This window comes from Vulpes vulpes, chromosome 1, assembly GCF_048418805.1.
Source record: "Vulpes vulpes isolate BD-2025 chromosome 1, VulVul3, whole genome shotgun sequence".
NCBI classification, from domain to species: domain Eukaryota; kingdom Metazoa; phylum Chordata; class Mammalia; order Carnivora; family Canidae; genus Vulpes; species Vulpes vulpes.
Genome location: NC_132780.1, coordinates 95,149,941 through 95,168,910, shown reverse-complemented (window position 1 = coordinate 95,168,910; position 18,970 = coordinate 95,149,941). Strand labels below are relative to the sequence as shown.

The following is an 18,970-nucleotide window of genomic DNA, read 5'->3' as shown; positions in this document are numbered from 1 at the left end:
TTGCATGTATTTAACTAAAAATAAAGTTGGCTGCCACTAGAAAAGTACATGATATATCTATTAGATATATCTAATTTAAAATGCAGAAACAAAACCAAGACAAAAAAAAATGGAATACATTTCAAATATATTTGGAACCTTTATTGGAAATGACTTGCATTTTTCAAACTTTGTAATTAAAACAGTGTTTTCTTTGTACTAGTTATGTGTTTTATAAATATTAAGGTACTTATTTGTATTCTATCATCTTTTCAATCAACTAATTATATATGGAATGTCCATTTCACTTCTCAAGTTTTCTGCCCCTAGAAGAGCCAAATTATATATTATGACCTAACGTGATATTTTTTCTTTACAATATCAAACCAAATTAACCTTGCATTCTACTTGGAGATGTCAAGAGATATTTGTTGATATCTACCTAATGTGAGAATAATTTATTTTCCATAGCAACATAATCAAATTGCCTTCTTTTCCTTTTTCTTCTTATCTGCATATGAAAAATAAATTAGGATTAATGTGCAGTTTTCCCCCCAAATCCATTTGTTGAATTATAACTTTAGAACCATGCATATTAGTATACTGAACACATCTTGACACATGCTTTTCTTCATATACTTTCTACAGATGCCTTTTCTCAGTAAAATGAAACTTCTTTGTCTGTCTTTGACTAAATGCAGAGATATTTAAAATTTAATGAGAGATGTTTCCTGTATGGTGAATACAACCACCAACTCTGTCTCCCTCTTCTTCTGCTGCTTTTGACCACCTGAAACTTTCAAATGGAGATTATAATCAACATCAATACAAAGTTGGAATCCAAAGTAACAAAACTAATCCTCACATCTGGCCTCTAGACTAGTTTTTTAGACCTAGCTCATGTTGTGCCTGTTTCTCCTCAATTCACAAGTAAAATATATAATTTTTACACCTGTTTACAGGTATTTATAGATTTAAGACACATGTAAATAGGAGTTTAGCCAGTATTAGAATTTGGAAGTTTCAGGAGACTGTCCTTTGTATTAGTGTTGCTGAAGGCTTTGGACTATGCTTTTTTGTCAGAAGTTGAATGTGAACATCACATCAGAGAGCGCTTCACATCCGTGTAGGTCACACTCTGGATCATCTTCATACAGATGAGAGGAATTCTTGATTAGTTAGTGCTTCCTGTGGGACAGTGTGGATTAGAATTGGATTCTGAAACCATACTACCTGGTCTCATATTCTAGCTCTTACTAGCTGTGTGACTGTAGACAAGTTATTTAGGTACTTTGTGCTTCAGTTTCATTATCTGAAGAATTACAATGATAATATTATCTACTTCATGTGATTGTTGTGAGGAAGAAATGAGTTCCTATTTGTAAAGCACAGTAACAGCACCTGGCATGTATTATCTTTTAAGTGTGTGCTGTTACTATTTGCTTTCAAACTTGCTACTTAATGCCTTTTAAGATATTTCATGAGAAAGAAATGGAAAACCTACTTTAGTAGCCTGTTCTCATATTTGCAGTTTCATTTATGACAGTTTTCTTAAGTATGCTTGTCTAGAGGATGAGCCCGTTCTTGTCCATCTCTGAGCCTTTGTGAAAAGTCCCTGTGGTGAACATATAACATAAGCCATTTTCATACCTGAAGGCCGCTTGTTGCAGTGGAGAGAGTGTGGATGTGGAGCTAACGACCCTAGTTCAGAGAATAGTTTATCTCCTGCAAAGGAGTGTAGTGCAAGCTGCCCTTCAGCTTCCTGTTGTATAAGGATGCAGTGGTTCATGTCAATCAGAGCTGTTTTAACAATTAGCTCCATGCCGGTGGTCTAGCACATAGTAAGCTCTTGATAAATAGGTCTGTGGTAGCAAATAATTCTGTAGTGATAAATATAGTTAGTCATCAGGTATAACTCTCAAGGGACTGCTACGTAAATCACTGCTTAAAGTTTGAGGTACCAACTCATTATCGTTATACAAGTAACTAGACCTTATTCCTCAGATTATTGTTGCCTATTGAAAAATAGAGCAACCTTAAGCTTCCCCTCTGCGAGGATAAGTAATCCAATTGCTTCACTTCTGCCTTCCCCCCTTTACACTTCTCTGAACCTTCAGGCAGATGTTTGTGACATTACTGAGTCCTGGACGCTAGGGTGACCCCAGGGCTTGCTGTGGGCGGGTCCGCTCCGTTCTGCTCCTGTGGGAAGAGCGAGGGCTTCATCCTGACCCCATGTTCCTCCACGAGCTGGTTGCTTCTCTACCAGGGGAGCGTCGCTGATGTGCTTGGAGGGGGCAGACACTCGGGCTGCTCTTCCTTCTGCCGTGGTGGCTCGCGGTTGGCCAGCCTCCGGCTTTCTTCTTTACGGTTTCTGTCGCTTCTAAGTCGTTTAACTGTACCATCCCACTTGTGACCAGGAAATGCCAGAGGTGTTAAGTAGAACATGGTTTCGTGTGCCCCCATGCCGATGTGTTCTGTGCAGCAGAGCTTTGCCCACAAAGGGAAAATATGGTGTGACAGATCCAGGTGGTGGCTTTTCTTGGCCCCCCCTGCTCCCAAATCTAGTAATGACAGTGATGTGCACCAGTGACACAGTGCCCAGGGGAGGATTTTGGCAGAATGTACCACTTTGAAGTAGAAAGATCATTTTAAAGACTTTCGGAAGATGTACTTAGTGCTGTAGAAATCATCTCTTTCTCTCTGCTTATCTCTGTGACGCATTAAAAATTATCACACAGTTAAAATAAAATTTAAAAAGCCTACACCTTGGGCAGCCCTGGTGGCTCAGTGGTTTAGCGCCTCCTTCCGCCCAGGACGTGATCCTGGAGACCCGGGACTGAGTCCCACGTCAGGCTCCCTGCATGGAGCCTGCTTCTCCCTCTGCCTGTGTCTCTGCCTCTCTCTCTCTCTCCTTCTCTGTGTCTCTCATGAATAAATAAATAAAATCTAAAAAAAAAAAAAAAAGCCCACACCTTCTGACTGTTTCGTATTTCAAGAGCAGAAGTTTATGGAATGCCTCGTTTTCTACCCATCTCAGGAACAGGGCCGTGGTTTCTGTGTTTACAGATGCCTCCATTGTACTTTTATGCCATCAATCATTTTTCTTTTTCTAAATGTCTCTTGGGGAAGAATAAAATACAAGCTAGTAGATCTCTATGTTGTGATTTGGATTAAATGTGCCGTGATTCCTTCTTTTCTGTCTTTGGACTGTAATGTCAGAATGTGCTCAGGTGAGGTACAAATGCAAATATGTGTACTGCTGCTTCCCTTTATAAGGTCAACTGCCTTTAAAAAAACCAGAGCTGAGAGAACTAGCTTAGAGGAATTTAACAGTAAATCCTCTACAAGTGCATGTCCATTTTTTAAGAAGCTAAATTAACAACACTCTCTTCATCGACCTCTCAGGTTTTCTCTTGCATGCCCATGGTAGCTCAAAAAGCCACTAGTTGCAACAGTCAGCGTCGTTGATTAAAATCTAGAAATAAAACTCACATGTACTTATTCTTCTGTGTAGTGTCTCTCCTTGCAGTCAAAACAGAGCCTTTGAACAGCAGTGAAGCGGCCACCACCACCGGAGATGGAGCCCTTGACACTTTTACTGGGTCAGGTAAAGCCTTAAGCTCATGCGTTGCTATGTGCACATTGGGGTACACACCATCTTCCTCATGAATGAACACCATAAATACCAAAGTGGAGTTTTGAGAAGGCGGATTTTTATAAACTTAGCATTAGATTTATATTTTTTTAGAACTAATTGTCCTAACTGCACATATTTTTAAAAATGATATTTGGAATCATGTTGCTGGATTTTCAGTTGACGTTCTTGTTAGAAATCAGCAGGGCTGGCTTCCTTTGTAGTTATTTTATACAGTGTTTAATTTAACAATTAGGTTGTAGTAGTTAGCTTTGTTCCCTTGTCCATTTAAATGGCATAAAAACTCCCTTCTCTCCCAACATTTGAGATGTAAAACTATCCATTTGATTCCTTCTAAATAACCTTGTTTCCTCTCTGGGTTTAAAAAAAAATCCTCCTGTGTAAGCAGCTGAGTGACAAGTATTAAAGGTTAATGGGCTGCAGGAGGACACATGCTGGTTGCATTAGAACCCAGCCTGAGAGCACTACTTTCACTCAGTGCTTCAAAGAGAACAATAGCATGTCTTTAAACATCAATCCTTTAGAATATAAATACCTGATAACTCCCAGGTGGGTACAAAGTACATGCATTAATTTGATTTCGTTAAAGATTTTAAGTTACAGTACTTTGTTTAGTTTATTATCTGGTGAAAGAATTTTTTTTTAGCCTGAAAAGGAATTTGGATAGCACAAAGGTAAACAGTAAACCTGGAAGAGTATTTGTGCTAATTACTTCTTGGTTCTGTTATTCTGCTATCATGTTTTATCCATATCCTCACATACAAAGGTCTTACGTGGGTATGCTTCGTGTAAAAAGAGTTGGGGTATGTCCTTGAATATAGTATCATTGGAGCATACATTTGATTTTTGTAGAAACAGATGATCCCCTTTCATTAGTTCACACTGAGTGGAAGCAGTAGCTGTATATTCACATAAATATTAGTATTTTAGACAGAAAGATAATAATTCACTCTGCATTGAGATTCACGTGTGCTAGTCCATATCCTTTATAGCAATTCACTTGCTTTCCAGGAGATAAATGGATGCCAACTTACTCTAGCCATTTTTATTGCTCACCTACCATAAGTCTTATTAACTTTCTGCAAAGTGAAGGCATGTGAACACATTTTTAGGAAAAGGAGTGGAATTACTAAGTAATTGCCAGCATACTTAAATTCCATACCACAAGTTTATTGAAAACTAAATGACAAAACTGTAGAATTCCACAAGGAATTTCAGAGGTCTCTGATCTGATTTATAGGCAAGAACACAGAGGTGCAGTTAAGTTAAGGGTGGTGAAGGCCATACAGTCCAGGCCTCACAGCTGGTCACTGGTATGAATAAGTACAGAACGGTGTCCTGATCTGCCCAGGGGTCCTTCTGTAATACCCTATTGGAAAATATGAAAATGGAAAAAGAAGTATCTGTGAGTGGTCATCCTATCTAAAATTCACTCACATTATCTTTACAAATAGTTTCCCAGCTTTCTCTTACCTAGGGCTGTGCTGTCCCATAGCCATATGTGGCTATTGAAGTTGAAATTATTTAAAATTTGGTAAAAGTAAAAATTTTCTCTCTAGTCCCAGCAGTCACGTTTCAAGTGTTTGAAGCTGCATGTTGTCTTTTAGTGGCTCTCATATTGGACAACGCAGATATAGAACATTCCCAACACCATGGACCAGGTTCTTTTTGACAACAATGTTCTAAGTCAGGGATTCTCAACAGCAACACTATTAAAAATTTAGCTTTTTTTCCTTTTTTTATGTGGTAAAGGATCTGCCCTCTGCACTGGAAGATGTTTAGCAGCATCCCTGTCATCTATCCCAGAATGACCGTAGCTCTCCCTAGTTATGACAACCCAAATTGTCTCCAGACATTTAAAATGTCCCCTCGCAGGCAAAATTCCTACCTACCCCCACCCTTCACTACCCATCTCCTACCCTATTGAGAGCCTCACCTAAAGTGTCACAGTAATTACAGGAAAACCTTAAAATTGTTTGCATCACCTTCTGAGAATCTGGTCATATTGTATAGAAATTTGTTTTAATTAATTTTCAAGACATTTTGAAAACAAGCAGTTTGCTTACTTTTATCTGCAGAGATAGTGGAGTATAATGAGATTTGAGTGCTTTTTGTAATCTCTTGATTAATTAAATGACAATGGGGAATGAAAGGGAAGTCTCCCAAATCTGTACATGGTATTCCAGAAACCATACTGGAGATTAGGCTGCCCTGTGGAGGAACAGATTGTACTTTGGTCAGCATAATCTCAACCCACTTTAGTCCAATTTTGTTGTTTTCAGATATCTGCAGATACATAACTTAGAATAAATATATAAATTTTAGTTAAGGAGCGTAAGTTCTCCAAGTTTTGTGTGAACATCTTAGTTTCCTGAGCCAAAGGTTTTGCATACTATTTAGATGTGAACATATAGACTGATAGAAATTTTAAATGTTGAGCCTTGATACTGTTATGGGTACATTATTTTAATGTTGTCTAGATTCACTCATTAGAGAGAGGAAGATCGTAATTTATTCAGATTTCAATTCAGGTATATGGAGTTTTTTTCTGAAATAATTTTATCCTTTGGCTTATTTTATAAAAGCTGCTGTGGTGAATGCTTCTTTCATTATTTGATGTCTCTTTGGAAAAGCTTTGTGACTTGCGATCTTGAGAAGAGCTGATTTCTATAAACTCTTGAGTGTGCCAAAGTGATGTTTTCTAAGTTTGAGACAAAAATACTTGGAGTTATGCCTCACTTAACTATATTTTTGCAAAGAAAAAAAAGGATTCACTATTCTGAGTTAATAAATCAGATGGAATTTCCTGGGGAATAACACTATTGCTATTATGTAATACACACTTAATGCCTGTGGGGTGGTAGAAAAAGTGTGTTCTCATTGAAGTGATTTGAAAGTTTTAAATGTTAAGCTTTTAATAAATCAGTAGGAAATTAATGGTTCATTCGTCAAATGATTTTCAAATTTATATAGCAAATTCACTTAAATTTTGCTTGGTTAAAATATTTAGAACATGACACCTCAAGTCATATTCATATTTCCAAAATTGATTCATGGTATCCTTGAAAACATACTTTCTGCACTAAACTACTTTCTATGAAAACTATAATATACTTTCCATACCTAGAGCTTACAGGCCAAATAGCATTTAAATACATTAAATTCTATGTGTTTATGAAATGACAGATCACAAGGGTACTTAATAGCATTTGGATATAGAAATATATCATGTTTCATAAAATAGTTAGCAACTAAACCTGTTTGTCACTTTTACAATTCTAAAAGTTTAGCTCCAGAATTATGAACAACTTAGAAAGGACGTAGTACTTTGAAGTATAACTATGATTGATTAGACTAAACTAATTCCAGCACTGCATTGTATACTACTTTAATCTTTTTGAAAAGTGAATGAACAGCAGATGGCCTAATAAAGACACTCTGTGTGCTTGCCCAGTACGGATTGGCTCTGAAGGGACTGCCTCAACACTTTGGAGTCCATGTTTTTGCAATACATCTGTCTTAGTCAAGGCAGATGGTTGAAGGAAAGAGAGACTTCCAAATTTCTGAATGCATTCTAGTTTAGGGCTTCGTGTTAGGACAAAATGTTAATAGGACCTGACTTTCACCTCTGAGTTCTTCTAAAAAGAAAATACTCTCTCTGATAGTTCAAAATATATTTGTAAATATGATTGCTGCTGCATTATACAATTATGTTTCTTAAGATGTGGTGCATTATCACTCATTGCTTTCTATACATATCCTAGTTAGTACTCGAGTATTTTGAACTCTGCATTTTTAATTAATTTCATTGGTAAAATTAAAGGCAATATAAAACTGTAGCATTTTATAATTTCAAAATGAAGTTGGAACCTCACAATTTTCTTGAATTTTTATTGTATTTTTAGTAGAACAAATATGGAGGAAGAGTGATAATGTTGCTGTCGTATGTGAAATTTAAGACCTAAAACATGAAGTTTGAAAATTTCAAAAATTTACTTTTATGTCATGAAATCTTAATTGTCTATAATCAAAGATAATTATTCATACTTAATACATAAGGATATGCTACTGATTTGAAAAAATAAAAGAATGGCAGAAAGGATTTGTGAAAAGATTTCATTTGATGCTTGAGGATTTCTTTTTATGCTCTTAAACCAGACTTGAACTAGTTCAATTAGAAGAAAATATTTAGGCATCTGTTTCTGTTTAGAAGATAAAATTTTTCTGTTTAGAAAATGAGTGAATTTTTAGAAACATCTCTTTAACGTGATAATTTCTTCAAACTGGTTATGTCATTCTAGTGAAACATACTCATGAAGCAACTTTTTTTGCACTGGTTTTTATGTCTTACAGTAATAACAAGTAGTGGCTACAGCCCCAGATCAGCACATCAATACTCCCCACAGCTCTATCCTTCCAAGTAAGTGCTCAATAGATTCTTCCAAATTTGTTAGAATCATTTTCCAAGATTACCTTTATTAATCTGTATTTGCATGACGTAACTTCAAATTGGGATACATTTATGTATATGTGTGTTATAGATAGTTCAGTATATGGATGCTGGGATAAATTAGTTGGGTGGATTAGACATATGGATAAATATCCTGTACAAATTTAGAAATACAGATAGACTCATGTTTGTCCAGACAGTTCATTTAATTTTGGATTATATACCTTGAAGAAAGCATCAAGCTCAACCAGAAAACAGAAATTTCTTAATGGAAATTCAAAAATGCTGACTAGCTTAAAAAAAATCTAAAAAGATTGCATTTTATTCAAATGTTAACACTTCATAATTCGTTCCATATTACATTATTTTCATTGGATATCAAGTTCTAAAAAACATAAATGAAGTCAACTTTTTTAAAAAGATTTTATCTATTTACTCATGAGAGACACAGAGAGGCAGAGACATAGGCAGAGGGAGAAGGGGAGAAGCAGGCTCCCTGTGGGGAACCTGATGGAGGACTCAATCCCAGGACCCCGGGATCATGACCTGAGCCAAACAAAGGCAGACGCTCAACCACTGAGCCACCCAGGTGTCCCCAAATGAAGTCAACTTATTGAAGACAGTGGTAGAGATTTTCAAGGTTAACAATATTAGGTATATATCTGAATTTGGTTGCAATCAGCAAGATGTGTTGAGATTTGGGATTCGTAATTCACACACATTTAAATGTTATTTTCTGCAGAAACTACAGTCTCTGCCCTTAAGTACAGACTGGTTTTGGATATCTATTTGGGAACATTATGTAAAATGTGACACGATAAAGAGAATGGCATTCCATTTCTTTTCAGGAAGCAGCTGTGTATTTTTTTCCTTTCTTTTCTTTTTTTTTTCTTCCCCCCCACCCCCTCCTCTCTGGTAGAGTTCTTAGTAGGGCTTTTCATAACTTTTTTGTCTGTCATATAGCATTGGGTCACTCACAGTGACTGGAAGTATGCTCATGAGCATATTTACTGGCCTGTGCTCCACTTCCCTTGTCTGCACCTTAATTGGAATACTATTTCAGATGTAAACAAGAATTACATACCTGGAAGAGACTTTAGATATAATATCAGATCCAAAGTCTTCATTTTATAGGTGAGGTATAAGCCTTTAGGGAGTTTAAACCATTTGTCCTAAGTCACTAGACAGATTTGTAGCAGAGCTTGGGCTCCGGACACTTGGACTTTTGCCCTTTCCTTGTTGTTATAATTGTATTGTGGATAAAGAAGAGGATTACTTCCTGGGTATTATAAGGTTTCACTGAATCTAAGCTGTTTGAAGTATGCAGTCTTTGTTGCCACAGTAATGCTATTTTTCTGATATTTAGGCCCTATCCACACATTCTTTCTACACCAGCAGCTCAAACAATGTCTGCCTATGCAGGCCAGACTCAATATTCGGGGATGCAGCAGCCGGCCGTCTACACAGCCTACTCACAGACCGGACAGCCCTACAGCCTGCCCACTTACGGTATCTCACATCTCTCTGCTCCTTTGCTTATGAGTGGGTAATCCTGCTGCCTCGTGCTTAGATATTCTAGCATAAGTTACAGCTCAGGAGTACGGTCATTTTACTAACTAAAAGGTCTGCACATGCATTTCCTAAACAGATCTGGGCGTGATGTTGCCAGGCATCAAAACAGAGAGTGGACTTTCACAGACCCAGTCCCCATTACAGAGTGGGTGCCTCAGTTACAGCCCGGGGTTTTCCACCCCACAGCCAGGCCAGACGCCTTATTCTTACCAGATGCCAGGTAAGTCACCACACAGGAAATATATGGGAGGAGGAATTCTCTGAACAAGACTCCTTGGCTGCAGATTAGGAATATGCCTTCATGAGAATGGTTTTAATTGTTATTGCTGTTCACATCAGGAAAGACAAATAACTAGGGAAAAAAAAAAACATGATGAAAGGAATTGAATATACATCAAGAAACATGACCCATACCAAATTTTAGTATGTAAGTTGAAGTTGCATAAAACTGGCAGGACACTAGGTCCAAACAAAGTAACCTCTGAGCCATGCCAGGCACACATTATGGCATCTACTTAAGCAAGGTTCAAAAATTCATGTCAAGTCCCAGGGTTTTTTTGTCAGTATTCCTTAAGCATATAACGCAGTTTTAATTATATTTATAATTGATTTAGTACTTTTCTAGATCCCGTTTACCATTGAATGATTGTGGAGTATCTGTTAATTCCTAATATACCTCTCCTCTATTAATACTATATTTCTTAATAGAAGTGTTCATATAATTTGTACCTCCACCTGAAAAAAAATCCTCCTGTATGAGTATTTCATTTTGCTTCTATGTGTGATCATTATTTAGTAATTGCAGAAAGAACTTTAGTGACATAGTAAATACATTAAAAGTTTTTTCTATCATTTTGTCTATATCATTAGTCATACATTTGGGGTTACATGAACATATTTTAATCAACTAGTGTTGAAATTTTAGTCCATTGACTAAAATGAAATAATTATCTAGACTTTTTTGGCTGAAATAGCAGGTCTCTTTTTACCTAAAATGTAGGTAGAAATATACTTGCATAAATGCTAAAGCCCCAATGAGCTGCACAGCTTCAGTTAAGAGTAAAAGCAACTATGAGTACACTTTCACTTATACCCCAAAATACTTTCGTATTCGACATTCTGGACCAGGTCAGTTTGTGTTAATTAGATAATATTATTGCAGTTCAGAACACGTTGATAAAACAATCAGCTCTGTCAAGTCTTTCATTTTACTTCTTTACAAGTACATTCCATAGAACATAATTTTCTTTGAGATTTTTATTTATTTATTCATGAGATACACAGAATGAGAGAGAGAGAGAGAGACAGAGACACAGGCAGAGGAAGAGGCAGGCTCCATGCAGGGAGTCCAATGTGGGACTCGATCCCAGGTCTCCAGGATCACACCCTGGGCTGAAGGCAGTGCTAAACCGCTGAGCCACCCGTGCTGCCACATAGAACATATTTTTTAAAAAATCTCTAAATTTATATTTCACTTATTTTTGCCCTAATTTTAAAAAAATAAGTAAAATTCTGACCTTATAGTCAAATTTCATTTTTTTTAAATTTTAAAAAAGGTTTTACTTATTTATTTGAGGAAGACTGTGCAAGAGCAGGGGATGGGGGGGCAATGTGGGGACAGAAGGAGAGGGAGAAGCAGACTCCCCACTAAGCAGAGAGCCCAACGAAGGGCTGGATCCCAGGACCCTGAGATCATGATCTGAGCCAAAGATAGTTAACTCACTTAGCCACCCAGGAGCCCCATAACCTTATAGTCAAATTTTAGAAGGCCCTCAAACCTTATGTGATTGTAGTGATCAGCTCTCCCTTGAAGCTGAGCCCTAGTTCACATCTCTCTTGGTTGTAAGAAAAGGACATAGGAGGAAATAAAAGGTTGCTGTAAGCATCAATTTTTAGTAGGTTCTGTGTTTGTTTCTTAAGCTAATCTCATCCAAATGTTGAACTCAAGTGGTTTCTGTGTTCATATGCAGTTGGTATGACCATTTAAAAGTTCCAGTAGCTTCCTAGAAGCACTCTGCCTGCATAGCATTTTATTCTTTGAGAACCTCTGCTCTTTAAACATTTAGCTTTTAAAGTTTATCTGCTGGGGATCCCTGGGTGGCGCAGCGGTTTGGTGCCTGCCTTTGGCCCAGGGCGCGATCCTGGAGACCCGGGATCGAATCCCACGTCAGGCTCCCGGTGCATGGAACCTGCTTCTCCCTCTGCCTGTGTCTCTGCCTCTCTCTCTCTCTCTCTGTGACTATCATAAATAAATAAAAATTAAAAAAAAATAAAGTTTATCTGCTGAATTAAGACCATTCCCATGTACTCTTGAGTCCAACAGACATCTGTACCAAAGACTAACTGTTGTCACAAGAGGGATAGAGCTAAGACACATTTTTCCTTATAAATCTCTCAACTTCAAATTGCACATTTTGTTGCCTTAACAAAATTAAAAAAAATATATTTCTCTCCTTGGATTCTGCAAAGTGAAGTGTTTTATTATTTTGCAAAGAAATACTTTTTAAAAGCAGCTTGTTCTTTATTTCTAGGTTCTAGTTTTGCACCGTCATCTACTATTTATGCAAATAATTCAGTTTCCAATTCAACAAATTTTAGCAGTTCACAACAGGTATAGTAACTTTTTTGTATTTAAGCTTTTTGTATTTGTTTCATATCTATGAGGAATACTTTCAGGTTGTCATATAAATGCATATTCTCCTAGAAAAAAAAGATTTCTGTATTTAAAATTAAGATGGCATTTCAAGGTGGTAAAAATTAGCTATCCAGAATTCTTGGGATCTGTTTATTCTGGGTATTTTAGGTTTTCTGGTTGCTAAAAATTTGCTCTTTAAACATTTAAGCTCTGATTATTTTAATCATTTGGCATATAATTACACAATAATGTATTGCATATTTTCTCATGATCTTAAACTGTACTAAACATAATTTTGTTTTTTGGATAAGTTGTTGTGAAGAGATTGAACTACAACCAAGAATTAGGTTATGACTTTTTAAATCCAGAATATTTGTTATTAGACCAGATACCTCTTGGATTTTTTTTCTTTTAGTTCTGTAATTCATTTTAATAAATATTTGATTCTTCCTGACAGCTATGATTTTTGCTTTTGTCACTGTACTTGCCTCTAGCAATCCTTAGTCCCTTTCCTAACTATGTTTTCTTAGTATTTTTGTGAGTTCTAAAATCTAGTTTGTTAGAGTTATGTGTGGAGCAAGAGTGAATATTGCTGATGAGTGAATATACTGATGCTTCAGAATCTTTTGTCCTTATTCCCTAGTTCTTAGTCATGTTCAGAGTAGTTGAGATAGAAGGATATTTGATTTCCATGGTAGATAATACACTATTTTACTTTAACCTAGTTGTTGGACTTTTATATATTCTAAAATCTAAGTTTTATTGCACAGGTGTGCTCTTTGGATTTACTGAAGGAATTATATTACCTTCTTTTAATGTTTATTAATGTAACAAAAGGAAAAATAGAAATTTGATTATTAAGTACTGTGGAAGAAAAATATTTTAAAAAGATTCATAAAGGACAAGAAAGATTTATGTTATAAAACAGATCCACTACTATCTGATGATTTAAATACAGTGGCTCCAATATAAAACATAACCTGTATTTTGGACCATAGTTGGAATACCAGTCCATTATTTTAGTTAATAGTTATTGAGTAGTTATAATGTATTAGGAACTGGTCTGTATGCTGGGGACATGTTAAGTGAGGATAGGAGTGGATAGAACCTGGTTCCTGCCTCCTGGAGTTTAGCGACTACTGAGATACTACTAGGCATTACTAACCATAAACTTATCAGTAAACACATAAATAAATATAGAATTGGAAAGCATGAGGAGTTGTAACAGAGTCCTAGTAAAAATATTAATAGAAATCTAATTTTGAGTAGGGAAGATATTGTGGAATGCTTCTCTATGGAAGTGATATTCAGGCCAAATCTTCTAAGGGTTTGGTGAAAAAAGAGGGTTGGGGTGTTTTAGACATAGAAAGTAGCATATACCAAACCTCTGAGAGGTAAAAACCTTGGTGTTCCAAGGAAGTCAAAGAAGGGGAGGGTTTAGTTTGTGCATGAGGGCAGATGGGGAAGCAGATGTATAAACATAGGCCTGCCCTGTGTATGTCAGACTGTATTGGTATGTAAGGCTCTGTATGTGTATCCCTCTGTAAGGGATTTCAATTTTATTCCAAGCCCAGTGGGAAGTTATTAAAGGATTTTGAGCAGGAGAATAACATCATACAGCTAATGTTTTGAAAAGATTACTCTAGCTTTCTACACTTTGGAGAAACCTCAACATAGAAATGAGACAAATTAGAAAACCTGTCCACCAACTCCAACAGGAAGTAAAGGTAGCTTGGACCAGGGTGACCATAGTGGGATGAAGAGAAGAGGAGATCTTTAAGATATGTTGAGTACAAAAAGACATTTTAATCACCAGGAGCCGGCAGTCTGGGCCTTTCCTGTAAGTCCCTCCATCTTCCCATGAGGACGTTAGCAACCTCAGGTAGAGTGTCAGTACACTAATGTCAGAGTCAGTGTCTCTGGGCTCCAATTCCAGCTCTGAAGCTCACTAGCTGTCCCACATTGAGCAGATAGATCACTTAATCACACTGTGTCTTTGTTCCCCTCAATGCACAGTGGGGTAATAATACCACATAGGAGAGTGTGAGGATTAAATGAGATTGTAAATCCACTTAGAACACTGCCTGAGGGATCCCTGGGTGGCGCAGCGGTTTGGCGCCTGCCTTTGGCCCAGGGCGCGATCCTGGAGACCCGGGATCGAATCCCACGTCAGGCTCCCGGTGCATGGAGCCTGCTTCTCCCTCTGCCTGTGTCTCTGCCTCTCTCTCTCTCTGTGACTATCATAAATAAATAAAAATTTAAAAAAATTTTAAAAAAAAAGAACACTTCCTGACAACCAAGTAAGTACTGTTTTAAATATTTTACTCTGAGAAAGATAGGTTGCTAGGAACTTTGTCTAAGTATTGCTGAGAGGTTTTCTTCCTTAGCTTACAGGTGGTAAAGAGGAACATCAGATCCTGAAGTTAATAGACAAATAGAATTTTAGTTTTCTGCCAGACTAGAATTGGACCAGACAACACAGGAGTTGGGGTGCCAACCCTCCATGCAGTCAAAAATCCATGCATAACCTTTGCTCCAGAACTTAACTAAAATAGCCCACTGTTAACAGGAAGCCTTACAGATAACATAAACAGTTAACACATACTTTATATATTATATGTATTGTATATTGTATTCTTACAGTAAAGTAAGCTAGAAAGTAGAAAATGTTATTGAGAAAACCACAAGGAAGAGAAAATACATTTACAGACTGTACTATATTTACTGGGAAAAAATCTGCATATGAAGGGAACCATACAATTCAAATCCATGTTGGTCAAGGGTCAACTGTACTTAATCCTTTCTGATAATACACATATTTTCTTATACAGAGAATTTCCCATTTTGGAAACCACATCAGACGTGGACCTTTGTTCCCTTAGGAACATGTATCAGGGAATCAATCCTGACCAAGGATTTGTCATCACTCATAACAACTTGGGCTAAAACATGCTAAATACATTAAATGCCAATTATTGCAACAAATTCTTATTCATTATCTTATTATGTAAAAGGATTTTGAAGGATTACTTAGACCACTTTCAGGGTCTTAGAATTTTTTAATAAAAGGCAGTTTGGAGGAGTTGATCCAATACTTCCTCTTTTTCTCTAGCAAATGAGGCAAACTCAATGTTTGAAAATCTCACTGGAGACTTTAAGTCAAGACCTTAGATGACACATTGCCTATGAAAGGCTGAGTAAAAAAAACTCTTACTCATTTTTTAATTTATTCTTTATTTCATCCATAATTATCAAGAGTATCCCAGAAGGGTAGCAGAAATCACAAGGTCCCTATGGAAGATGAGAAGGGCAGCTATACCATCTCCTTGCTGGTGATATTAGGAAATGTGTAAGAACTGGTGCTGTGAATATGACTCATTCCACTTTCTTTTCTCCTTTTCTAGTACATAAGACCTTATGATGTACATCGTTGAATAAGTAATCATGGATAAGTGAGGTATATGAAACCTTTAGGCAGTTTGAGAATTTTGCTGGACCTGATTTGCAAAGCCAGCAGGGTAGTTCATAACTGTGTGCACTCACTAGGATCACCTCAAAATTGTGGACTCCAAAACAAATGGAGCCAAATATTAATCTTTCAGTTACCATAGTGATTGCTCTTCTTTGGAGCACACTGGAAGTAATTTCTCCCTCAGGCACACATATGTCTCAATTATTATTTCAGGATTACCCATCCTACACAGCCTTTGGCCAAAACCAGTATGCACAGTATTATTCAGCATCAACGTATGGAGCATATATGACATCAAATAACACAGCTGATGGCACATCATCCTCGACCTCAACCTATCAGTTGCAGGAATCTCTCCCAGGACTGACTAGCCAACCAGGTACAGATCTTCATCCAGGTGAAATACTTTTATGTTTTGCTGGGTCTAATAATATTCAGAAAAAGGACATTTTAGAAACAAGGCTGAAAGTTGTCATGTAATTATGCTGATGTTTAATCTATACCATACCACTGTATAAGATGAGGCTTTTCTTCTGGAATTTCAGAAAAACCCTTCTTTTAGATGTAGATGGTTAAGAGATTTTAATTAAAAAAAATATGTATATATATGCACACACACTACACATTCATAAAAATATATATATATATATGGATATAAATATAAATAGGTCAGTGGACCTTTTGCCTTTCTTTTGTAAAGATCTTGACAATACAGAAAAGCTGTAATAATATTATCTTCCTTTAAGCTTGAGAAACTGTTTAGCTCCTTCATCTTTGTGAGTCATCAGTAACTCCAGCCAGTGAACATTTCCTACATTCCTAGGATTTATAGGATCATTGGTAGGTAGTTTAATATCTTTGTCTGTTTAGAACTTACTTAAAATCCATTGTATTCTTCGTTGTCAGAAGCTTATCTGCAGTGCTACTGGATTTGAATTTGCTGACATAGCTGAAGTATTTAAAGTTAAAAGCAAATTTAATAAAGATTCATTGTAGCCCTATTCAAAATTCCAGCAGGACTTTTTGGAGAAACCATCAAGATGATTCTAAAATTACAAGGAAAGGCAAAGAAACTAGATTAGCTGAAATAATCTTGAAAAATAAGAACAAAGTTTGGGGACTGTCATTGCCTAATTTCATGAGTTATTATAAAATACAGTTATCAAAAATGTGTGGTACTGGCAAAAGGATGCATAGGACAGTGAAGTAGTAATAAAGAGTCAAGAAATAGACCCAATATGCATACACTGGAAAATGGATCTTTGACAAAGGTGCAAAGTCATTTGGAAAATAAAGGGTTTGTTGTTTGTTTGTTTGTTTGTTTGTTTTCAAAAAAATGGTACTGGAACAATTGGATGTCTGTATGTGAAAATAACAACAATAATAGCAAGAACAAAAAACAAATCCTAAAACAGAATCTTGACTTATAACTCACCAATACAATACACATAAAAGCTAAAACCGTAAACCTTCTAGAAGAAAATAGTGGAAATTTTTGTAGCCTTGTATTCGTAGCCTTGTATTACATAAAGATTTTTTTACATAAAGATTATTATGTAATAATAGTATTATATAATATTGTAGGTACATATGTAGGTATACACATTATAGGTACAACATTAGAAACACAATCCCTAAAAGAAAGGAAATTAGCCTTCATAAAATCAAGAACTTCTGCTCTTTGAGAGACACTGTTAAAAAAATAAAAAGGCAAGCCACAGATTTGGAGGAAATACTCATAAAACGCATATCTGATAAAGGACTTGTATCCAGAATATATAAAGAACTATCAAGATTTGATTTTAAAAAATGAAGTTAAGAATTTTTATGATCACCATTAATATGTTCAAGCTTATATTTCTGCCCTCAGTTATTTGCAAGGTACAGACTTATCTTTTTTGCTCAGTGTTGGAAGGGCAAGAAACATGGTCACAACACTGCAAATTCTTTCTAACTGAACCAGTGATTCCAAGAAGATTTAAGACCATTTAACAATTATTTATGAGTGCCTATTAGGTTCCAGGTACTGCTGATGTTTCAGTAGTGAATGAGTTCTCTACATCCCTTTAGCTTCCATTTGACAAGCAGGACAAATACCAAGCAAATAATTAAAATTGTGTAGGTGTTGAAAAGGGAAAATGCATCTATAATAGGAGGAATATTAGCAAGATAACTAATTTGAACAAAAAAAATGATAATGAAGCTGACACTTCAATTAACAGCCAAGAAATGCTCAGGTCATGAATTGATGAATGGTGACATCATTTCTTTTTGGTTGCCTGTTCACAATAGGGTCTCTAACTATGACCCCAAGGAAAAACCATTTAGTGTTCTACTCGACTTCCTACTTTCAGTTTCTTTCTCCTTATCTTCCCTTTAGATCCTCCTCCTGTGACCGCACAGCCCCCTTGAATTTCTGGTCCTTGCCCCCATAAGGCTCCTGTTTAGGCTTTTCATCTAGCCTCAGCCTTTCCAAGCAGTTGTGTCCTATGCAGGGCCAGGACTAAGGTAGGGTCAGGGAAGCACGGGACACACAATTGAAGGAGACATTCATTTTCACGGCCCTTAAATATTACACCCTTAGTGCCTCAGTCACCTTAAACTCATTTCAGCCTAAATCCCATGTTCTAAATCTGTCCTGATCCTCCTTGAGTCAGTGCTTGCATTTCATCAAGAATATTACCTCAATTTAAAGATTGTGTAGGGCACCTTTCTGGCACAGACAGTTAAGCATCCCATTCTTAGTTTTGGCTCAAGTCATGATCTCAGGATCATGAGATTGAGCCCCATGTTAGGCTCCCTGCTCAGCAAGGAACCTACTACAGACTCTCTCCCTTTCCCTCTCCCTCTCCTCCCTCCCCACTTGCACGCATGCGCATGCTCTCTCAAATAAATCTTTGGAAGGAAGGAAGGAGAGAGAGAGAGAGAGAGAGGAAGAAAGAGAGGGAAGGAGGCAAGGAGGGAGGGATGCATGGAAGGGAGGAAAAAGCAAACATGATTTCAGAATACTTGCTTAACAGATAGTGAAGATGTTTTAGCTAAGGAGATATCTTACCACACTGTGAAAGATTTTTCTCAATAGTAAATACATAGAGAAAACAGGTAGGATGACTGTGTTCAAAAACAAAATCACAGAAGTATTTGATCATCAAGATACTGGAGACTGAATGATAGGACCAGGACCAGCAGACGGTTTTTACTAGACGG

General features: G+C 36.7%; 1 protein-coding gene across 24 annotated transcripts in view; it reads left to right on the top strand.

The window, feature by feature from the left end:
• EYA4 (EYA transcriptional coactivator and phosphatase 4) overlaps window positions 1-18,970 on the top strand; it is a 304,029-nt gene that overhangs the window by 241,553 nt on the left and 43,506 nt on the right. For 13 of the 24 annotated variants that reach the window (XM_072720654.1, XM_072720644.1, XM_072720626.1 and 10 more), the window contains 6 exons: window positions 3,494-3,586; window positions 7,988-8,054; window positions 9,451-9,593; window positions 9,733-9,876; window positions 12,188-12,267; window positions 15,977-16,160. In XM_072720654.1, coding sequence (XP_072576755.1) covers window positions 3,494-3,586; window positions 7,988-8,054; window positions 9,451-9,593; window positions 9,733-9,876; window positions 12,188-12,267; window positions 15,977-16,160 — 711 coding nt within the window. Of the gene's footprint in view, window positions 1-3,493; window positions 3,587-7,987; window positions 8,055-9,450; window positions 9,594-9,732; window positions 9,877-12,187; window positions 12,268-15,976; window positions 16,161-18,970 lie in introns of those variants that run through there. The other 11 variants (XM_025997854.2, XM_025997855.2, XM_072720678.1 and 8 more) reach the window with 3 other exon arrangements.